The sequence below is a fragment of the Budorcas taxicolor genome, chromosome 6, assembly GCF_023091745.1.
Source record: "Budorcas taxicolor isolate Tak-1 chromosome 6, Takin1.1, whole genome shotgun sequence".
NCBI classification, from domain to species: Eukaryota; Metazoa; Chordata; class Mammalia; order Artiodactyla; family Bovidae; genus Budorcas; species Budorcas taxicolor.
The window spans coordinates 113,519,124-113,543,005 of record NC_068915.1 but is presented as its reverse complement, the minus strand read 5'-3'; the positions used below and the strand labels follow the sequence as shown (position 1 = coordinate 113,543,005).

At 57.6% G+C, this 23,882-nt stretch overlaps 2 protein-coding genes across 2 annotated transcripts in view; one reads left to right on the top strand and one right to left on the bottom strand.

The window, feature by feature from the left end:
- Positions 1-23,882, bottom strand: part of SORCS2 (sortilin related VPS10 domain containing receptor 2) — a 491,862-nt gene that overhangs the window by 273,735 nt on the left and 194,245 nt on the right. The window lies entirely within an intron of this gene.
- PSAPL1 (prosaposin like 1) lies at positions 1,806-3,419 on the top strand. The gene has a single exon (XM_052641669.1). The coding sequence runs from the start codon at positions 1,806-1,808 to the stop codon at positions 3,417-3,419; it is 1,614 nt and encodes a 537-aa protein (XP_052497629.1).

Sequence of the window (23,882 nt, the reverse complement as noted above, 5' to 3'; positions counted from 1 at the left end):
TGTATTTTTCTATAAAATAAAATCGAATTCGTGTTTCATCAGTGGGGAGAGATTTCTGGGCCTCTGGGCAGTGTGGTGCCTGGGGGAGGAGACCGTGAGAGCAGCCAGGAAGGCCGAGCAGGAGGTCTGGGGCTGCCTGGCTGGGGCCCTGGTGCAGAGTGGCGGGGCAGGGCCTCTTGCTTGCTGGCCTGGTGCCCACAGCCCTCGTAGGATGCGAGTGGGTGCTCAGGAATCTCAGGCGGTGCGCTCAGTGAGGAGCAGGCATGTGGCAAGGGTGTTGAAGTGAGCCAACCCCTGCCTGCCCCAGGCACCTCAAGATGGGACCCCCATGTCTCCAGTCCCCACTTTGCAAGTGAGACTCAGGAGCCGGGCATACGAGCGCCCAGGCTCACTGCAACCCAAAGGCTGTCCCTCCTCTGGTCCAGAGGGTCCACAGCCCTCGGGCCGGTGCGAAGAGCTCAGCGAGGCCTGTTCTCCACGCGCCCTTCCCAGCCCTGGCGCCGGAGGAGGTGGATGGAGCCACCCGGCCACATTCCTCCATGAGGTGGCTGCAATCTCAGGCCCCAAGGCCCGACCCACATAGGTGGGGGTGCGGGCTGCCCCTCTGAACCTGACAGACAGCACCACGCAGGGGGCTTACACCCTCCGACGGGAGCAGGCGACTCCAGGGGAGCCCCCTGCCCTTGGGCCCCCGACCTGTCCACCCCTGCGTGGGAGGGCCCCGTGGGAGCCATGAGCCAAGTGGAAAGAAGGCCAAAGGCGAGGCTGGCTGTGGAATCCTCCTTTTAATGAACCGGCTCCAGCTCGGGACGCCTGGGTGTGCCTGACATCTGATCTACTCGACTGATAACTCATGTAAAAACGCAACAAGAATAATAAGAAGATTATGAGTGACACAGAAATGAAACAAATTCCTCCTGTGTAGGGTGCTTTCAACCAACGCTTTCCTATCTAGGGTGGGCCAGCCCACACTCAGCCAAGTTTCCAGACCTGTCCCTGGCGGCTGTCTCAGGAGGCCGGCGGGCACTCGCATCACAGATGAAGACAGGAGGGGCCCTTATGTGGCACTGCCGGCCAGGGCCAGGAGCGGAGCCAGCCCGGCGAGCCATTTCAAGGCCAGATGTAGGAAACAGAGCTTCTGTGGTTGCCCAGTCATTAAAATCACTTCATCTCTGGCATTAAAAGGACAGAATGCCTGTGCCTCCCACAGGGGGACAAAAATCCCCCAAAAGTCTCTCATTCTGTGCTTCCCTGGTGCTCAGACAATAAAGAACCTGCCTGCTGTGTGGGAGACATGGGTTCGACCCCTGGTCTGGGAAGATGCCCTGGAGAAGGGAATGGTTACCCACTCCAGTATTCTTGCCTGGAAATTTCCGTGGAGAGGAGGATACCTTCCATGGGGTCGCAAAGAGTTGGACACAACTGAGCAACTCGCACGAACAGGCATCAAAGGCTCTCTTTCTAGGAGGGGACCCACAGCAGAGGACACCAGAGTGGGGGCATGAGCCGTGGGGAAGGGGGCCAACGGGCTTCCAGGAAAAAGGTGGCTGAGTTGTGCTTTCCTGAAGACTGAGCTGGGCTGTGAAAGCCGAGTGAGAGTTTATCCAGTGGGTGGGGGGAGAGGGACGAACGGTGCTCCAGGGAGAAGCGACCTGCACTATTGCAGAGAACCAGGGAACAACAGGGCGATGAGTCAGGCTGCGGAGGAGCCTGGAGGGCGGGGCTGTCCACCAGGCGTGCCCGGGGCTTTATAGCAGCAGCGGGTGGCCGTGCGCGCAGTGGAGCGGGCCCTGTGACGGCTAGGCATGCTCTGTGCACCGCTGCTTCTGTCGGGCGTGCTGTGCACTGCCCTGGCCGGCTCCATCTCTGGCCCCAAGGAGTGCGCCAAGGGCCCGGCCGTGTGGTGTCGGGACCTGCAGGCGGCGACGAGATGCGGGGCCGTCCGGCATTGCCGCGTTTCGGTCTGGAGCCAGCCCACCACCAGGTCCCTGCCCTGTGACTTGTGCCTGGATGTGGCAGCCACTGCCAGCAACGGGCTGAACCCCGAGGCCACCGAGACCGATGTCCTGGCTGCAGTGATGAAGACCTGTGAGTGGCTTCCCAGCCAGGAGTCTTCGGTCAAATGCAAGGGGATGGTGGATGCCCACTACTCAGCCGTCCTGAGCATGCTTGGCGGGGACCTGGGCAGTGCCCCAGGACAGGTATGCACGGCTCTCACCCTCTGCCAGCCGCTGCAGAGGCACCTGGCCACCCCAAGGCCACTCTCCGAGGAGGACATATACGACGTGGTGGCCCCGTTCGTGGCCAATGGCCTCCTCAGCTCCCGGCGTCAGCAGATTGCCGCGGGCACTGTGTGCCAGGACTGTGTCCGGCTGGTCACCCGGCTCCAGGGTGCCCTTGGGCCCGGCCTGTCCAGCCTGGCACAGGTGACCACACGGGAACAGTGCAAGTCCCTGGGGCCGGGCCTGGCTTTCCTTTGCAAGAACTACATCCACCAGCTTTTTGCTCCTGCTGAGCAAACACTGAGGTTCATGCTGCCCAGCGAGATCTGCGGGAAGGAGGGCTTCTGTGAGGAGCGGCAGGGAACCCCCAACTCGGCTCACGTGGCTGCCGTGGACGGAGTCCCTGCCCTGGAGCTGGCGTCTCCGTGGAAGAAGAGCGAGGTGCAGATGCAGGGTCCCGTGGCCTGTGACGTGTGTCTGCAGGTGGTGCAGAGGCTGGACCACTGGCTGGAAAGCAGCAGCAGCAGGACCCTCATCAGCCAGGCCCTGGAGCGTGTGTGCTCCGTGCTGCCCCCTCCCGTGGTCCGGGAGTGCATCAAGCTGGTGGATACCTACATCCCCACCCTGGTGGACGTCCTGAGCAGACTCACTCCAGAAAAGATGTGCATGGTCATCCGACTGTGCAGGGGATGGAGGCGGGCCCGGGCGGTCCACGAGGGCCCCACGAACCCACCCCCTGGCCTCCTGGACAAGGACAGTCTCTGCAGGGGGTGCCAGCGGCTGTTCGGTCTGTCCGTCCATAACCTGGAGCAGAAGAGCACCGAGCACCGCATCCTGCGGGCCTTCAAGCTCGCCTGCGGCATCCTGCCCCTGCCCTTCGTGATGCAGTGCGGCCGCTTCGTGAGCGAGTACCAGCCCGTGCTCATGGAGACCCTCAGGGACATGATGGACCCGACCACCCTCTGCACGAAGTTGCATGCTTGCCACGACCCCAGGGACACGCTGCTGGGCACCGACCAGTGTGTCCTGGGCCCAAGCTTCTGGTGCCAGAGCCGGGAGGCAGCCCAGATGTGCAACACGGTGGAGCACTGCCAGCGCCGCGTGTGGAAGGAGGCGCCCTTGCAAGCCGAGAGCTTGGGTGACAGCGGCTGCCCGAGCCAGGATGCCCCTCCCCTCGAGAGGCCCGCCTCTCCTTGATTGCCACAGGGGCCCTGCGAGGCGGGCACTGCCCCCACGTGCCAAGTGAGAACTGAGACTCCCAGCGAGGAGGCTGGAAAGGACCTGTGCTCCGTCCTGACCCCAGGCCCGAGGCTGCGCCTTTGCCCACACCACGAGTGGACTGGAACCGCCTGCTTCACTATCGCTGCCAGCTGCCTGCCCTGACTCTCCATCGCTGTGCTGTGGCTGATGGTGGGGGGGTCTGGCACTGGCCTCTGGTGCCCCCGCTACACTTTGCCGACAGGGTGCAGGCTGGGGTGAGCAGTGGCAGGGCAGAGGGCAGGTGGGGAGGGGCCGTGACAGCTGTTGGGGAGGGGCAGTAGGTCTTATCCCCTGGCCGTCGTCTGTTCAGGCCACAGCTGCTCAACCTTGGCGTCCTGGCGGTGGCCTTAAAGGCATATATGACGTGGTGAGCGTCTCTCTGGGAAGGAGCCTGGGGTTTTGACTAAATGCCTTGAGGGGTTCTTGGGCTCAGCATAGTCCTTCTGATGCCCTCTGCCCCCTCCCACCACAGGAGCCTCTCCCTGCACCCCAGACTCTAGGCTGCAGGGAAACCTGTGCTGCGTTCCAGGTGAGGAAAGGAAAACGTGCTGTAAAAGAGCCCAATGGGTCGCAGGATGGTGGGCAGATCCTCCACCTGTCGGAGCCTCAGTTTTCTAATCTGTAGAATAGGGCTGATAACACCTGTCTCATGCGGATGCTGAGACCGTTAGAGGAGATGTCCCTGAGCTTCTTCCTATGAAAGGACCAGCATCCACCTATCTGCTGGAGCCAGCAAGACCCAGCTTTAGGGTCCCCAGCAGAATCTGGCAGTGCAGATATCGAGTAAACCGCAAGCTTCCTCCCAGTGGGATTTGCTGTCTTCTCATTCTCCTGAGGCCCTGGCACGCGCTGCAGTAGCACCCCCTTCTCTCCAGCCTCGCCCCGGCATTCCCCTCCTCCAGGAAGCCTTCCTGAGGCTCTCAGCCCAGTGCAGGCGCCCTCTGTGATTACTCCTCATGCCATATTGTCATCATCGCCCCCCTAGCACACAGTAGGTGCTGAAACATTAGTGGGTCACACACGCGAGTGTTTCAGTGGAGGCCGGGCCTTTCAGATGAATCCCTCTGGAGGAAGAGAAGTGCCCAGGCCTGGGTTACAGGAGACCTGAGTGGGCGCTGTTTTCTGAGAAGCCACACCTGAGCACTTGGGTAAGTGTCCTGGGCCCCACCATCACCCCAGGGAGACAGGTGCCCCCAGCCTGAGTTTCCAGCCTCCTCGGTGCTGGCGTCTGTAGGCTGTGGCTGGGCCCACTGGTCAGCCCTGTCCACGGTGGCAAGGGCGCCAGCCCACGACCTGAAGGCCTGGATGTGAGCAGAGGAAGGCAGGCCTGGCCAGATTCCGTGACACAGATGCCTGTGATGGACGGATTTGCAGATTATGGGACTGGGCACAGACCGCATCTCCGGGAACAGCCCCGGGGACTGTCGGTCTGCGCGCACCTGTCCCCTCAATGGGACAGGGTGGGCTGCGGCCCCTCCTCTGGCCTGTCTGGGGGACACCTGCTCACAACAGTGAGACAGATCTCAGCTTCCTGGGACGTCACTACTCACACACGAGCAGCCAGGAGGGAGTGATCACCTCGTCTCACAGGTGCCCCATCCATGCAGAGCCGAGGTGCCCTCCCATCACCTCCCCCAGCCCAAAGCGACCTGCAGCAGGGGGGTCAGTGAGGGGGCTCCACGTGCCCCTCCCCCAGGCCTGGGAACCACCTGCCCCCACCCGCCCACTTCAGACCTGTGGCTGCACGTCAGCCCGGCCATGCACCTGGGCAAGGTGGTCATCCAAGGACACTGACCGCTGACCACCCCCTGAGGGCTTCCCACCTGCCCCAGGAGCTCTGCCTGGCTTCACTCCTCACCCTCCACAACCACCTTGAGGGAGGCACCATTATCACAGCATTTCATAGAGGTTCAGTAATTGGCCCGAGGTCACACAGTTAGGACACAGTGAAGCCAGGAGTCCAGCCCAGGCAAGAAGGGGCTCCAGGGCCCGTGTTCCTGACCCTCACCCCTGCTGGTGGAGTTCAAGGCCTGACTCCAGCGCTCCATGGCCTCTGCCTCAGTTTCCCATTCCTGAATGGATGCCCCGCCCCCCGGGTCCTCAGTAGGACCACTGTATGAGAAGGGCCTGCTCAGCAGACACACGGTCAAGGAAGGGGCTCTGCAGGCCTCCTCCCGCACAGGCCCTCCTTTCTGCGCTTCCAGGCTGCTTCCTACACCGTGTCTCACTGTTCTCGTTTCGCATATCTTCCTGCTAAGAGGCGCACTGAGGTTTCTCAGTCGGATATGGCTGATTTGTTTTCCCCGAGTGAGTGTCTTAACCACTGTCTGTTGCTGTTTCCTTGTCATTTCCCACCGCATCAAATTCCTTTTCGATTAGAAAGCTGGCGGGGAGGGGGGCGCTAAATTAGCTGATTGCAGCTGCCGAGGCCGTGAGAGCAAGCATGCAGGGGCGCCGGGACACCCGGCCCCAGGGAGCCCGCAAAGGTCTCCACCGGGCAGCGGCAGAGGGCTTGGGGAGCACTTGCTTAGCACGGGGGCCTGTGACTCCACCATCATCCTCAGACCTCTCGGTGGGTGTGTCGCAGGCTTGTGTCTGCGTACATACTTGCTTCTGCACAGATGGTTTGCGCAGAGCCAGAGTCTGCTGGGCCAACTCCATATCTGCGGAGGGTAGGCGGGAGGACTGCGAGCAGGTCTGCCCTTCATGCTCCTTCCTCTGCCTTAATCTCTTTGTCTGGGAAATGCGCCACTAACCCGCCAAACGAATCCCAACAGTGGAAGTGCTTTCCAAGCCAACCCCCTGGATGACTGCGACCAGTGCAATAGACGCCCCGCCAGAGTCCTGCTTCTTCCATGGGCCTGCCCCTCTCGGTCCTGCCCCTCTCGGTCCATCTGCATCACAGCCTCCCAGGTCTCTGCGAGGGTCCCTCCCTCTTGCGGACTTCTGTCCCCCTGTTGCCTCCCTGCCAGCATCTGTACTCACCCCACCTCGATCAGTTCAGTTCAGTTCAGTTCAGTTGCCCAGTCATGTCCAACTGTTTGCGACCCCAGGGACTGCAGCACACCAGGCCTCCCTCTCCAACTCCTGGAGCTTGCTCAAACTCATGTCCATCAAGTCGGTGGTGCCATCCAACCATCTCATGCTCTGTTGTCCCCTTCTCCTCCCGCCTTCAATCTTTCCCAGCATCAGGGTCTTCCTCGATGGTCACCCTCGAAGGCAGCCCAGCCCCTGAACCATGGGCATGCTCCAGCTCCTGGACTGGAGCCCCGCTTGGACACTTTGGACCCGTCCCTCCTTCGCAGGAACTCAAGAGTGGCGGTGGGGGGTGGGCCGGGGGCAGGAGCAACCCTGAATTGAGTCAGCATCAGTTCTGTTTCATCCCCACCGGGTCCTAATCCTGCCGACCCACGGATGTTACAGATGCCCAGCTCAGCAGGCTCAAATCTCTGTGCCCCAGAGAGGGACTGCGTCTTGCCTGGATCCTGTCGTGGGGGTTTGGGCCCCCAAGCTTAGGCTTCAGCTGCTTTTAGAATCTGGCTTTGATGCAGCTAAAGGCGTGAGAAACAGCTGCATCTGGTCCCTCCAAGGCCCCAACTTACAGGAGGGTCTGCTCTTCCCTCCCCAGGAGGCCCCTAAGTACGGCTTCATGCCCCCCTGCACTGACACCGTTACCCGGGATGCTGCCCTGGAAGCTCAGCCTTAGGTCTGAGAGGCTCACCTCTGGACCCTGCGATGCTTCAGACCCAGGCGCTAGTGCAGGGGCCCTGCTGGTGGCAGGTGGGGCCCATCATGCCAGGCCCAGCAGTGACCCGACGTCCCTGCCTCCTGCCACCATGGGCACCTCCCTGTCTGGATGGCCCAGCTTCCAGTGACCAAGCCCACCACCCCCGGAAAGGCTGCTCTTGCCCCACTGATCTGAAACCCCCCCAGAGTCACCACATGCCCACTCTCACTGGGGCCAGGCCTGATTCGGCGTGGTGGGACATTTCTGAGACAGTCAGGGAGTCTTGGGGGCAGAGCGGAGAGAATGCAGGCCGTGTGGAGGGGCACGTTTGAACCTGGCTTCGCCACTCACTGCGGTGTGGCCTTGGGCAGCTTCCTTAGCAAGTCTGAACTTCAGTTGCCCTGTTGTATGACACGGATAATAAAGGTGCCCCTCCCATGGCATCTGCTGGAGGACTGAGAGAGGTACCGCATTGGAGCCGGGCACACAGCTGGAGATGCCACCAGCCCCGGCCTGAGCTAAATGTTCACAAGTTCCTGCAGCTCGGAGAACCCGGGAACGTGGGCCGAGATCCACAGGAAGACCCGAGGGCCTGAGGCCACCAGGTCAGCCTGAGACAGTCTGTCGGTCAGACGTTCCGGGCATTCCCACTGTCCCACTGAGTCCAGTGCAAAGTGTGAGGTTGGCCAGGAGACGCTGCTGGACACGGGAGGAGTGGGCAGATGGGGAAAGAGGGCAGAGGGGAGGGAGACACAGAGATCGAGAAGGGATCTTCCCATCTCTGTGACACACCTCGGTTTCTCTCCAGAAAAACCAGCACATCAATGCTCAAACAGCACGTGCTTGGTCCCTGAGCCCTGGCGGCCTCCAAAACCCAGCAGCAAAGGCCTGCTTAGCCCTCCCGTTCTCCTCCTCAGGCTCCGGGCCACGAGCCACCATGGGATACCAGCGTGCGCTCTCTGGCCGTGGGAAAAGACGTCTCAGGAATAGTAGGCTCGACCTGGGGCTCTCTGCCTGAGACAAACTGGGCCCTGATCCCCAGCAGTAGCCCCTCAGCCGTCCTCCTGGGCCTGCAGCCCAACAAGTGAGATAGTTCCCGCCGAGGGGTCACGAGCTGGGTTGTCGGAAAACCACGGCACTTTTCCTTTCTGGTCCCCTGGGGAAAGTTACAGGGCTTCCCCCCAGGGGCCCTGGGCTGCAGGCCTGACTCTCACGACCTGCCCGCTGCTCCTCTGCCCCTCTGTTCCCCTCTGTAATTGGAAGAGGCTGGACCAGATGGGGTCAGAGCACAGATACCCTGGGCCCGAGGGTCCCGGACAATGGCCGAAGCTAGGCCCCTTTAGGGCCCATTTCTCTAGAGATCAGAGTGCCAGGCTGCCTGCGAGAGACCTCGAAATTCTTCCATGCTGACAGCGCAATAGCCTCATTTTAGAGTCCTCTTCTAGCCAAACCAAACATGCCTGAAGATGCAGCCTGGCCTGCTGGGCCCCCAGCACATGACCTCAGTAGGCTGGGAATCTCCTGCTGGAATTCAATGCCTGAGCCTGCGGACCAGTCTCGGAGGCTCAGAAGCCCAGCTGGTTCTGATTCCTCAGGCAGCACCATACCCCAGTCACCCCCCATCCCCGCTCCCCCAGGAGCCCCTCTGGGGTCAGGTTCCTGGTGCAGGGAGCCATTTGTCCAGGACAATGGGAGTGATGCAAAGGAAGGAAAGCTCAACCCTGCCAGACCAGTTTCTCAGGTTCCCAGTCCCAGGGGAGGGGCAAGATTATGAAGCTGGGACAGCAGACAGGGAGAGGGGGCCTTCCAGGGGCAGCTTACTCCGCTGGGCTGGGATGGGGAAGCGACGTGCGCTGCCCAAGGCCCCACCAGGCAGACCTGGAGGGCTCCAGACGGTCCTCCATAGCCATCGCGGGCAGGGGTTGGGGCACCTGCAAAGGGCCGGTTGTAGGTGATGCTGGTTTAGCAGAACCTGGCACTCTGGGACGTGACCTGGTGAAGCAAGTGGGAGGGGCCAGGGCAGCCCTGACTCCTCCGCACAGGGCTACGTGCCCCTGCACCTCGCCCTGCCCTCTGCCCCCAGCCCCAGGCTCCGGGACTCAGCCCACGCAGCTGAGATCAGGGGCGGGGCTGAGTCTGTTCTGCCTTCCTGCTGGCCCCACCCCCCAACACAGGCCAGCAAGCATCCTGCCAGGTGTGCCAGGGGGTGGCACCTGCCCCTCCAGAAGGCAGGGAGCACAGGGGTGTGGTCTGAGGCCACTTACGTCCCGACTATGGTGCTGGCTGTGGCGAGCCCTGGCTAGTGACCTTCCTGGGACAGGTGAGAGCCACTTACCGGGTCTTGAGTGCAGCCCTCGGGGAAGACAAAGTGGGTCCTTTGCCCTGCTTCTCCCGCTGAGGCCCTCCCACACTGGGAGAAGCCATCACCCTCAGTGTGGGTGGGCTAAGGAGCTGCTGGGAGTCAGCCCTGCTGGGGGGTGGAACCAAAAGGGGGGGCTTCTCACACAGACATGCTGGGTGACTTCAGGCAAGCTGCTGCCTCGTCTAGGCCCTTGTTTCCCCACCTGGTTCAGAGGGCTGTGCAGATCCGGATTCCACAGCCAAGAGGCAGGACTCAGTGTCCACACCGGGCAGACAAAGGCGGCGAAGCCAAGAGAGGCAAAGGGACATCTTGGGGTGACACGGCCCTCAGCCAGGATCTCCCCGGCTACAGACAGAGCTCCCCACTCCATTCTGCTCTAGGCATTCCTGCTGACAGAGGATTTTCTAAAGACGGGGAGCTTGTTTCTCCATTGTTCAGAAGAGGAGCCAAAGGCGGGGTCCAACCCCTTCCACCTCCTCCTCACAAACCGCTGACACCAGGGTTACTCGCCAGGGGGAGAGGGGCCAAGTTTCCTGGGGAAAGCCAGCGGCATTCCCCCAGCCAGAAGTGCACATAGATCTGCAGAGTCCTAGGAGGCTGGAGGGCTCCAGAACCTTCCTCAACCTTGGTGTGCTGGGGCCAACTCACACCAGCTCCATCAGGACTGCCAGCTCCAACAGCTCACATCTGCTCACACCAGCTCACACCAGCTTGCATCTGTTCACATCAGTTCACACCAGCTCACACCAGCTCACACCAGCTCCACCAGGACCATCAGCACAAATAGCTCCACCAGCTCACACAGCTTACATCTGCTCACATCAGCTCACACCAGCTCACACCAGCTCACACCAGCTCCACCAGGACCATCAGCATAAATAGCTCCACCAGCTCACACAGCTTACATCTGCTCACATCAGCTCACACCAGCTCACACCAGCTCACACCAGCTCCACCAGGACCATCAGCACAAATAGCTCCACCAGCTCACACAGCTTACATCTGCTCACATCAGCTCACACCAGCTCACACCAGCTCACACCAGCTCCACCAGGACCATCAGCACAAATAGCTCCACCAGCTCACACAGCTTACATCTGCTCACATCAGCTCACACCAGCTCACACCAGCTCACACCAGCTCCACCAGGACCATCAGCACAAATAGCTCCACCAGCTCACACAGCTTACATCTGCTCACATCAGCTCACACCAGCTCACACCAGCTCACACCAGCTCCACCAGGACCATCAGCACAAATAGCTCCACCAGCTCACACAGCTTACATCTGCTCACACCAGTTCACATCAGCTTACACAAGTTCACATCAGCTCACACCAGCTCTACCAGCTCATGCCAGCTCCACTAGGACCACCAACACCACTAGCTCCACCAGCTCCACCAATTCATATCAGCTCACACCAGCTCACACTAGCTAGCATCAGCTCACACCAGCTTGCATCTGCTCACATCAGTTCACAAGACCTCACATCAGCTCCACCAGCTCCACCAATTCATATCAGCTCACACCAGCTCACACTAGCTAACATCAGCTCACACCAGCTTGCATCTGCTCACATCAGTTCACAAGAGCTCACATCAGCTCACACCAGCTCCACTAGGACCACCAATACCACCAGTTCCACCAGCTCATATCAGCTCACACCAGCTCACACTAGTTTGCCCCAGCTCTGCTAGTTCACACCAGCTCGCACCCGTGAGCCAGAGTCAATTGAATGCATCTCCTCCCAAGTCATGTCCAGTGACTTCCTGCTGGAAGCTTAAAACTGGCCGTGATAAGAAACATCACAGACGTTGGAAAGTGCTTCAAATTAGAAGGGGTTTTGTTGGTCTGCATTTTGTTTCCTGGACTGCTGGTGGTCAAACACTCACCACTCCCCCTAAAGCTCCAGAATTCAAGAACCGAAGGCAGCCTCACACCCCTGACATACCTGCCAGGCCTCTCCAGCCTTTCTGACTACTGACTCTGCCAAACGAAGGGGGAGGGTGGGCACTGGTTCCAGAACCAAGGCAGACCTGCCCCTACCCTCCCAGAGCCACTCACAGACCAGCCAAACAGAATGTCCAGTCTCTGCTTTCAACTCTGTGGATGGACCTACTGTGTGCCAGGTGCTGTTCTAGGCCCTGAGATACATTGTGAGCCACACAGCTGAGGCTGTTGCTGCCTGATGGGGGAGGATAGACAAGCCATCTATGAAAAAGTCATACCAACATTTGGAAATGGAAAGTTTATTAAAGTAATGTCATCACAAATAATGCATTGAAACCCTGAGAGATTATAATAAACGTAATGAAGAGTAAAGAGGCTGGAGGAATAGTATCTAATGGGAAGAACTACTTCAGAGAGTGTTGTCAGGGGCCCAGAGGAGGTGACACTCAGCTGACTTGTGGCTCACACCCAGGGAAGAGTTTCAGGAGAGGGATGAGCTGGGGCAAAGGCTGGGAGAGGGCGAGAGGGGTCGGGGAGGCAGGCATGGCTGGATTGAGTACCAGGGCTGCAGGAGAAGTGACCGGGAGGTGAGAGGCATTCTCTGGGGAACCCCGTGGGGTGCAGTGAGGGTCTGCGTGGACCTCCAGGTGTGATGAAAGCCGTGGGACGGTTATAAGCTGGGCAGTGACAAGTCCCTTTGCTGAGAGTCCGCTGTGGTGCTGGCTGGACCTAAGGGGGCAGGGAAGGAGCCAAGAGACCCACGTGTGGCTGGTGCAGACATCCAGGTGATGGAGGTGCTGTGGGGATGGAGCGGGCAGGTGTCCAGGTTCGGGACAGACCCTGGAGGAGGAACCACAGGGCCCGCTGTTGGATCAGACGGGGAGGAGATTAAGGAGGATGTGAGTCTTAGAATAGCGTGCAGAGATCCTGGTCCTAACACATCCTCGTCCTGACACACACGGGCCTGGGGCAGGGGCACCGATGGGGGCTGGGGCTCTCCATACTCAGCTCCCCACCCAGCTCTGTCCTGCACTGCAAGGGGCCTCATGCACCTGTGTGGACTGCAGCCTGCACATCCCCTCCACAGCCACCCCAGCCTCCCCCACACCATCCATTCCTCGGGAGGGCTGGGGAGGGGTCAGCCCCCATCCCAGGGCTTTGCACACTTCGGCAGCAGGATACCCCTCATCCCATGAGACCTTTGTCCCGTGAGAGGGCGTGGCCCCGAGGAGGCCCAGAGCAGGGTGCTCTGAGATGAAAGGGGCTCAGCTGCCAGGTCTAGAGGGGGGCTAGAGGTGCCACAGTCCATGGGGGTGAGGGGCCAGGAGCAGGTTGGGGACCGGGAGGCAGCGGAGTTCGGTTCAGACATGTTGACCCGAGGTCACGTGTCCGATCAACCTGCAAAGTTTGGTGGCCTCTGTCTGCACCATGAGGGGGGCATGCAGGAAAATGCTGGAAGGCGGCATCAGCCAGGCTGGACTCTCCCCATCTCATCCTTCATTTCACAAGGGAGGGGTCAGGGGTCAGCAAGGGCAGTGAGTAGCCGAAGGTCACACCGAGGGGGCGAGTGGGCCTTGGTCCACCCCTCCGCCGCTGGCCGCCCTTCCCTGCAGGCCCACCCTGCTCTCTGAGTGTCCTTCTCAGAGCAGCAAGGGCCTCAAGACACGATCTAAGCTTCACAAGGACCCAGGGGACCGGAGGAGGACAGCGTGGAGACAGGCGGGCAGGGGGGCCTCGGCGGTGTCCAGGGAGAGGTGAGGGGGGCAGGGATGGTGGGGGGAGGACGTGAGAGAAGGTGACAGAGCCTCGAGGGGCACAGAGACGCTGCTGGGCCGGGGCTTTGGAGACCCCATTCAGTGCACAGAGGGACTCAGGCCTGATCCAGCAACGCTGGCCGAGCAACAGCGCTGCTCGAACAACGAGGACGTAACAGCCACTGTCTCCCGTGAACCAGGCACAGCGTTACACGTTTCCCACCCGTTACCTCATTGCACACATTTTACAGATGGGATAAGCTGGGCTCAGAGAGGCGAGGTGACTTCCCAAGGAAGGCCACACAGCCAATAAGGCAGGAGGAACTCGTCTCTGGCCTGGAAGCCTGGGCTTTCGCACCTCTTGTGCAGGCTCTGCCAGAGGGAGAAAGCGTGGAGGAGCTGCAATAACAGGTATCTCTCAGGAAACGCGTGGCACGGTGGTGCAGGGCGCAGGCTCTCCCTCTGACAGAGCCCAGACCTTCTGGATGCCTGCAGGGGACCCAGGCAGAATTTCAGCTGCGAATACTGTGCAGACCAGGGGCGGAGCAGAGCAGTGGCTGCCTCCCCCCGGAATGGAACCCCCAGCCGGGCAGAGGCCAAGGCTCTTCTTCACCTCTGAGCGCTCTGAGTCTAGGAGAGCACCTGGAGGGGTGAGCACCCCGGAAAACTAGCTGAGGGACGGAGGGAAGGGGCATGGAGGGGAAGGAGGGGTGACATGTCTTAGGTTGGGCGTGGCTTCAGGCTGATGGCACCCAGTAGGTGCTTGGAATCAGGTCTGACTGTGTGAAACCAGTCTGGAAACTCCACGGGCTTATTTCTGCTCGTCCCAGTGTTGGCCGCTGAAACATGAGCCGCTTGCCTGAGGCCATTATAAATGACAGAGTTGGGACATCCAGAATTAGGGTGCCCATGATTCTCCCCGATACAACCAACATTAGGTTTTTACCCCAAAACAGAGTAGCCTTCCTAGCATCATAGAAACAGCTGGCATCTTGGACACTGTGCTGAGCAAACTCTACCTGGAGTATCGATCATTGATGCCAGGGGCTCCCTTTCTTAGACGAGGAAGCCAGGGCTCAGAGAGAAGGACTGACTGTCCCCGGAACCTGCTGCTAACGGCAGAGCTGGCCAAGCCCCTAGAGGCCACGCGGCTGCCCGCACACTCCCTGGACGCTGCTCGGCCTGTAGACGGGTTCATGGCTCCATCCTTCAAAACACACTCAAGCGAGGTTTATTACATAATAGAAAACAAAGGTAGTTTGGTAATCTGTTTCCCACTCAGGGAGTTTTATTAAAATGCAATAAATCTCCAGGACAGAGCGTGACTTTACAGCAAAGGGCAGAGATGTAGGCCTGCTTTTCTGCGGGGACAGGGTCGGGGTGAGGGGGTGCGGAGTGAGTGTGGGAGGTGGGGGTGGAAAGAATGCAGCCTTCTGGCCCCGCCCACCACAGGTTCAGCCCCTCCCAGGAGCCACAAGGAACAGGACTTTGCACTCAGCTGGGCCCTGGAGGGCAAGGGGAATGAGAGGCTTTGTGGTGCCAACACTTTGTCAAACACCACTTCCCCTCAGTGTCTGCTAAACCATGCCTTCTACCCCTGCAGCCTCACTGTCCACTCTGAATGCTGTAGCCACGTTCCTGTTCTAATCCACAAGCCCCACCACCTAGAGGATACAGTTCAATGCTCTTGGGCTGGCCTACAAGACTGGCCTTGGTCCAACTCCCCCAGGGCCTCGCCAGCGTGCTCTCCCATCCTCCTCTGCCCACCTCACATTTTTGCCACTCCAAACGTCTTAGGGTTCCTCCCACACCAGGCTGGTAGGCACCACTGTGATTTTGCACATACTGTTGTCTCTGTCTAGAATGCCCTTTCCTTTGCCTGACTACCTGGAAAACTCCTATTCATCCTTCAAAACCCTATCCAGACATCCCCTCCTCCAAATTGTCCAGTCCCTCTCTCCCATGAGTTCCTTAACAGCAGACAGAATTTGGTCCTTCCTTCAGTCCCTTCCTCTCTGACAAGGTTGGTGTCTCATTCATGTCCAATCCTAAGGCCTGAGGCTCAAGAAAATTCTACAAGGTTCAATTATATGAAAACGGTCTTAGTGTCTCATGTTCAATCTTGGTGCTCCAGCCAGGTCCTCAACTGATCAGAAACACAGACAAACTCTAGATGCGTTCATGCCCTGTGTGGGCAGCAGAATAAGGAGCCCCCAAGCATGTCCGCCTCCTAAAGCCCAGAGCTTCTTTACATGTCACCTCGGAGGCAGAGGGACTCCGATGTGATTACGCTCAGAACTTTGAGATGGAGAGGTTATCTTGAATTATGCGCATGCACCTCATTGAATCACATGGGTCGTTAAAAGGGAGACCCTTTCCAAGCTATGGGTAAAAAAGGAGGGGAAACAGATGAGTCGGAGGAGGCAACACTGGTGGCTTGAAGATGGAGGAAGGGGCAACAAGCCAAGGAAGGCAGGCACCTCTAGAAACCAGGAAAGGCCAGGAAAAAAAAAAAGCTTTCTCTAAAGTCTCAGGAAAGGAAGTGAGCCCTATTCACATCTTCGGGTTAGCCAGGGAGACCCATGTCAGCCTTCCGCCCTCCAGAACTGTGCCGTAATAAACTTGTGTTGGTTTTGAGCCATGAATTTTGTGGTCATTGGTTACAGCAGCAAGAGAAAGCCAGGGCACCAGCCTGGCTGTTTACATGGGTTCTCCCAGCCCCTGGGCATCACCAGCCTCTGCACCATTGCCACCTGCCTTTTAAAGATGTTTTTTAATGCAGACTGGTTTTTTTTTTTTAAGACTTCATTGAATTTGTTACAATATTGTTTCTGTTTTATGCTTTGGTATTTTGGCCACAAGTCAGGTGAGATCTTAACTCCCCAACTAGGGATTAAACCCACACCCTCCACGTTGGAGAGTGAAGTCTTAACCCCTGGACTGCCAGAGCAGTTCCTGGCCCACTCCCTCGAGTGCCTTCCCCCACTTCACTTGCCATCTTCTGCCTAGTGAACCGCTTTTTATCCTTCAGAACCCGTTTTCCAGGTCCCTTTGATGGGACCTTGTGCCTTGGGGCCTGCCGGAGCACCTCATTCCAGGAGGCCCAGCCACGCCTCCCCACACACACATGCAGAAGGGCGCCGTCTTGGGTTCCCTGCTCGCCCACCAGCTGGCTAGATCGTGGGCGGCAAGTGCCAGTGCTTGGTTGATTCTGAACGTTTGGTGCCAAAGCGGCGCCTGACACATTGTAGCATCTCCGAAAGCAAGTTGCAAGTGACCTGACCGGGGCTTGGGGTGGTCAGAGTCGGAGGCCTCCAGCTATTTGTGGAATTTGTTGAACATAAGGAGGCCCCCACCTTGTTGCTGAAGCTTTACTTTAGCTGGAAGTATATTCGCACCAGCAACGGAGGCATATTTATCTTATTTTTGTGTACCTAAACAGCTCTTTCATTTCTCTGCCCCCCAATACAATCAGTTACAGCCTCAGAGACAAACCCTCCATACGCTCGAGTACAGGGCAGAATCCTGACACCCTGTAGTGCAACGGACAGGAAAGAAAGCCCCTGTTTAAAATGCACCCTAAGAAAATAATCAGAAACGTGGAATAACGTACGTACGAGGCCAAGAACACAGCTTTCGCTGCATCTTTAGGTTAGCGAAAACTGAAAATGACGCAGATGTCTAAAAATGAGGATTTGGCTAAATAAATAATATCTCCTTCATCTGAGGCTACATTACACGGCTGCTAAAAACAGTGGTTTTGAGAATATGTGGGAGCATAGGAAAATGTTTAATACTGGGATTCAAAGTTTATAAAACGCGTATACATTTGCATCTTAAAAAGACTGGTGAGAATTTTCATCTCAAACATTAACATTTGTTATCTCCTAAGGTGGCTTAACACAAGGGATTGTTTTTATGGTTCGTTGATGCCATAGTTTCTAAAATTTCTGTGATGAACATGTGTTACCACTTTTAAAAATAAGATATTTTTAAGAAGAAGCTTCTGGAGAGGAATTTAGCAATATCCTTATCAGTACTATCTTTAATATGTTACTAAACCTTTATAAGGTAGAATGGCATTACACAGCACCCCGTTATAAGGAAATGTGAGGTGGTTACCACTGAATCCAGGAGTGGTGTTTTGTGGATTTCAATCCAGCTCAGGAAACCCCTGATACTGAGATGACGGGAAACTCAGATCCCAAGAAGAGATGAGGAGGGATTATGGGGAGGGTCTGCAAGGGCCCAGAGGAGGGGCCTGACCCAGCCAGGGTTGGGGCTGGGGTGCAGGGCTGGGGAAAGGGGAGGGACCTCTGGGCACAGAGGGGTGGGGGGACAGGAGGCTGCTGCTGAGACCTGGGTGTGGGGGGCTTGTGCCAAGGCATGTAGGGAGGTACGCTGCCAGATGGACGAAGGTGGGGTCGGGGGAAGAACTCTAGAAGAATCTGCGGTGTCAGGGGCCCCCACAAGATGGTTCTGGTGTAAGTGCCGGCCGCAGCATCAGAGCATCCACTCAGCACTCACAGGCTGGCCCTCTCCACGGGGCATCTGTCTCCTGTCTCTCAAAAAAGCATCTGAGATGATTGTGTGGGCCGGGCAGCCACGCTGTGGGCTCACCGAGTTTCAGGGTCGCCTGTGTGGGCCGGGCTGTCATTGGCGCCGCGAGGGAAGCCAGGTGCCCTGGCCAGCCGTCAGAAAGCTAAATTCGGAGCCCACGCCTGGCTCATTCGGGGTTGTCCTGCTGAACCCGGGAACCCGTCTGCCTTCTGCTCTGGTCTGCTCTTTCCCTGAGAAGTCTTCTGGAGCCTGAGGAAGGCCTACAGCAGCGGGGTCAGAGGAGCAGGAGGCGGGAAAGAGAGAGAGAAAACCACAGCAGGCACACGCCTGTGTCAGCGCTTCCCTCGATCCCTATCGGGTCTGCGTCTTGTTTAAATCAAACTCAGGTCTCCATGGTGATGTTAAGCAAACACGCAGAGAGAGACTGCTGCGGGGAGGGAGTCATAGCCGGTGGAAAGGCAGCCGGACGCGTCAGGGGAAGAGACGGAGGAAGGAAGCCGCCCCTGACACCTCCCAGGCGCCACGCGTTGCACACGCAAGAGCTGTTGTCATCCTCACGTCCAAACCGCGAGGTCTACGCCGTCAGACTCAGGGTATAGACAAGGCCCGGGGTGGGGGTGGGGGGTGCCACAAAGCAGGGAAGGTGCAGAGACAGATGGAATCCAGATCTGTCTGGGGGCACCTGCCACCCGGCCTGGAATGCCTGCAGTCAGCCACACAGCAGCCCATCACCGTCTAAGACTTTCTCTCTAAAATCAGGCCCGCTCTTCCCGCCCACAAAGAGCAAGTCTTGCCACCTGTTTAACGATTCCTGTGGACACTCAGCCCGTCCACCTGTAAGGACGTTAACAGCACAGCAGCGCTTTGTCTGCCTGGACATTCAAGGCCCCGAAGACACAGGCTTCGATGCCAGGGACTGCCCGTGGGCTTCCGAAACTCTCTGCACTCAGCCTGGCTCTGCCCACCTCACCCTCAGGACGGTCCAGCTGGAAGGACGTCCCCATCCCCAGCCATCATCTGTCTCCACAGGAAAGGACCCTGACGCTCGTTTACATTAGTACGTATCAAGAGGTTATCGTCCGGCTTGATGGCTCAGATCCCCTAAACTCTGCGTCCTCAACACATAACCCCCAAATTCTCTATATGAAAAAATGGAGAGAGAGAGGGGTATCCTAGGAACATAGAACCCAACCTGGTTCGAAATGGAATGGCATCAACACCCAGTAGCCCTGCAGGGAGGCAGATGCGTCTGGAAACCTCAAAGGCGGCTCATCTGGAAAAGAAGGCCTGTACAGTCACTTCCCAAATCTTGCTCCCTGGAAAACCAACCCCAGGAAACGCTCAGAGGAGCCAGAGCAAAATAAGAGTTCAACTGCATAAAACATTTAAACAAGTAAAATTAATTGAAGCAAGTAAAAATTAAAATAAAATTTTAAATTAAACAACTTTTTTTTTAATGAAAGCTCATGGAATCAGATGGGATTGGAGAAGTGCCGCATGTTCTTCTCCTGGAGACGTACGGTGCCCAGGGCTGTGTTACAGACTGATGTGTTCTCCTGTGAAGAAGCCTGATCTGTTTTCTTCCATCTGAGTATGTTTGCCTAGCTTATGGCCGCACAACGTATATTTTCTGGAAGCATCAATGAGCACCTGTTGTACTTTTGAGCGTCATTGAGCAAACAAGTCCCTTCATTCCCCTCCCCTCCCCCACTGGTGCTGGGTTTGCCTTGCATCAGCCAGTGGAATTTAGCAAATGTGAGTGAACAGAAGCCTTAAGTGTGCTTATAGGGGCGCTTGCCTCTCTCGCTCCCCTGTCTGTGCATGGGAAGAAGGGGTCCTGATGGCCTCTGGCCGGTCAGCTGGGGTCCCACACTTATGGACCAGAGCCGAGCCTGCCAACCTCAGCTCAGGGGGAGCAGTCCAGCCACCCCAGCCTACAGCGAACAAACCAGTCACCCCAAGGCGTGAGAAGGAGCCTGCTGCTGCCACTGGGTTTGGGGTGACTTGTTACACAGCATCACTGTCACTGGAGCTGAGGAATACACTAGCCTATAGAGACACTCTTCTAAGAATCGCGTATTTCAAAATATGACTTAGAAGAACACTCTTTGGAGGACACATTCTTAGAGAGTGTTGGGAAAGGATAAAGGACAATCATAGGGGCTCAGAACACAGTTAGAGGATACCCATCTTAACATTCAGGGTCAGAAGAGGACTTGGGCGATTTGCAGCAGAGAGGCAGGGTTGAAGAAGGGATTTAGCAATAGAAAAAAGATGGACACGAAATACAACAGCTAAATCCCAGAGGAGGGGCCTCGAACAGTCAATAAGATACGATACAAGAAAGTACGTTTGTTTCCACGAAAAATCAGGTAATTGCAAGACAGGATAACACTGAATTATGCTCTAACGTCCACTTGAATGCAGACATACAAAGTCTGATGATTCCGGAGGTGCGGGGCAGGAGTCGCTCTGCAGAGACTAACAAAGGAAAGGGGAGGGTGGAGACACGGGCGGACACACTCCGCAGCCCAGATGGGGACAGTGGAGCCTGGGGATGGAAACCCTCGCACTCCACAGCAGGGGAAGGCGTGGCTCAGCCAGCTAACAGGGCTTCCAGGGCTGCAGGGATGAAGGACCAAAACCGAGGCGCGAGCATTAGTCATGTTTCTAAAGGCAGAACGATGCCATCTGCGCTAATTTGTAAATCACAGTAAACCCTAGGACATATTGGTTGTGGATAGACACATAACGTGTGTACTTAACACAGGACACCCCCATGGGGATGACTTCTGGGGTCGGGGATGGCAGGCGTGGGGGAGGTGGAAGGAAGGAGGGGAGAGCTGGGCTGGATCCGAACCCGGAAGAGTGTAGCCAGGTTTTAAGAGACGGAGAGCCCAGGAAGAAAAAGACGGGGAGCCCGTGTTGGGCTAAACTGCGCTCTGCTGCAGTAACAGCTGAAGCCCCAAATTTCAGTGGCTTAAGCCGCATTATTCCCGGTCATGGACCACTGGTTCAGATAAATGACGTGACCCCACAATAACCACACGGGAGGCCCGGGGGAGGGAGAAACGCTTGGATTATTTAGTGAGCACGGGGTTGTCTCTGGCACGTGGGTACTCAGGCAGCTGGCACACCACATTCCACACCCACTGTGTCCATTTAAGATTTCAGGATTAAAGTGAAGACAGAGAACGAGAATCCCCCCTCCCCCTCCCCCTCCCCCTCCCTCTACCCAGTTCAAAGAGCTGACTCATTGGAAAAGACCCTGATGCTAGAAAGATTGAGGGCAGGAGGAGAGGGGGGCAACAGAGGATGAGATGGATAGATGGCATCACTGACTCAATGGACATGAGTTTGAGCAAACTCAGGGAGATAGTGGAGGGCGGAGGGGCCTGGCGTGCTGCAGTCCATGGGGTCGCAAAGAGTTAGACATGACTGAGCGACTGAACAAGAATAACAACCCCTAACAAAAGGGGGGTTCCACCAAGTCACTCAGAGAAAACTCGAGACCCCAGTACTCCCACCCCAGTATTCCCGAGGTTGCCCTACTAAAAGTCCCGCCCAAGGTCACATGTGGGGGTGGAAGGGCAGGGCCGGCACGGCCTCCACAGCATCCAGGCAGTGTGTGAACAGGGCCGCGGGCTGGGGCTACGTGACAGCAGAGGGAAGCGGACCGTGGAACGTGAGCCAAGGCCCGATTTCTCTCTGGCTCAGGACTCCCCCAGCCCCTCTCATGCCATCTGATGGCATCGGGGCCAGTTCTGTGCTCCTGGCTCCCGTCCTACCTGCTGGGGTGGCCTCAGAGGCCTGAAGGGTCTTCCTGGTCCCGACAGTGTTTCCCAAGGACCACATCACCGTACGTCCATCCATGCATCCATCTGTCATCTGTCTATCCGTCTCTCTGTCCTCCCAGTCGTATGTTTATCTGTACATCTGTCCCTCCCTCCATCCATCTATACATCCATCTATATATCCATCCACCCATCCACCCATCTGTATATCCATCCACCCATCTATATATCCATCCACCCATCCACCAGCCTGCATATCCATCCATCCATCCACCCATCCACTCATCCATCTGTATATCCATCCATCCATCCCTCCAACCACCCATCTGCATACCCATCCCTCCATCCACCCATCTGCATACCCATCCATCCCTCCCTCCATCCACCCATACACCCAATGCCCAACATCACCTTCTGTACCAGATCTGATCTAGGTTCTAGGCATTGGGAGATCATTGCAGCAGACCCTACTGGTCTCCATCCTCAACCTGCGTATGTTCTGGCAACCAGGGGTCGAAGGGGGCACCATACCATACAGGGGACAAACCATACGCAGGGACCCCCCACCCTTCAGGAGAGATGTGGTCGAGTGCCTGGGGGGCTGCGTTTTGCTGAGCAGTGGGGCAGCTTCTTTGAGGAAAAGAGGTTTACACTGAGATGAAACGTCCACGAGGAGCTGGTACCTGAGGGTCAGCATCAAGGGCACAGCATGCAAGTTCTACAGAAGGGATGGACTATACACGATGGTCAAGGTTCAGCCAGCAGGCTGGGGCTGGAGGCTGAGGAGTGAGGGTGAGAGTGGAAGAGGGGGTAGGGGGTGGGATGGGAGCTGAGGAACAGCGTCCCTGCAGGGGGTGGGGCTTGGGAGCTGGTCTGGGTGCCCCCAGGGGGGGCGCCAGCGGCATGCTGAGCCTCACTCTTGTCAGCCCAGCCCCCGGCTGCTCAAAGTGTGGTCCCTGAAGCAGCAGCCTGGGCTGCACCTGGAAACCTGGTGGACACGCAAAGCAGGGAAGCCTGAGCACTCCTGCTCTGGAGCGGCCTTCCTGGGGCTGGTCTCCCCTAGGGCACTTCTGAGAGATTCCCACGCTGAGTCCACATCTGCCAAGGCAGGGTGGTAGGTTTTAAGACCTTTTCAAGTGACTTTTATGTACCTCCTGCTAAGGACTCACCATCTACACATTTGCCGCTGCTCAGCTCTTGAGGGCTTGCGTCCACCTTGTTGGGAGCATTTATGAGGCTGCCGAGCCCAACTGGCCATTTGGGATCCAGCTTCGGAGACCCCAAACAGGCCTCTCAGGACCCTAGCCTGGGTGGCTGGCAGCAACCTGGGCTCTTGAGACTCTGGGCCCTGCAGCTTCCCAGAGATGCCCAGAGATGCAGGCATGGGCACTCTCCAGGGGGCTACGTATGGATCATTTTGTCCTAGCATTTGTATTTCCAGGACTGTCTATCCTGACCTCAACGTCGTCACAGGTCTGTCGAGGAGGAAATACAAGCTGCACACCAGGCCTTTAGGTGCCCCGTGAGTGCTTATGTTCTTCTTGCCTGCCCCTGCAGGTTTTGGCCCTGCCCACGGAGCTCCCCGGCCTGGGCTCAGACAGGGCGCCAGGATACATGAGTGTCGGCCATGGCGGCCACCAGGGCGAGCGGGCAGGACCAGACATGGGCGTGTGTGCGTACCACGAGCCTCAGGCCTCGCAAGGAGAGGGGTCTGGGGGGCAGCAGTGGGGCAAGCTGGGAAGGGCTGCTGGGACCGCCGAGCACGCGGTGTCCGGAGAGGAGGGTGGCCGAAGGAACAAGGACACAGGGCGCTGCTGCGAGAGCCACCGGGGAGGCCGGATCTGGGCAGGGGCCACACAGCTTCGTGGCGGATGTGTCCTGGGCTGAGCAGGGTCATCAGAAAGGTGTGTGTGCCTAGGCACTTCAGTTGTGTCCAGCCCTTTGCCACCCTACGGACTGTAGCTCACCAGGCCCCTCTGTCCATGGGATTCTCCAAGCAAGAACACTGGAGTGGGTTGCCGTGTCCTCCTCCAGGGGATCTTCCCCACCAGGGACTGAACCCTTGTCTCTTAGTCTCCTGCACTGACAGGTGGGTTCTTTACCGCTAGCACCTCCGTTCACATCCAAACCCCCTGAGGCTGCGTGCGACCTTATTTGGAACGATGCCTTTGGAGATGTAATGAAGTTACAGAGTTCGAGATGAGCTCACCCTGGATCGCCCAGGTGGGCCCCAAATCCAATCATAAGTGTCCT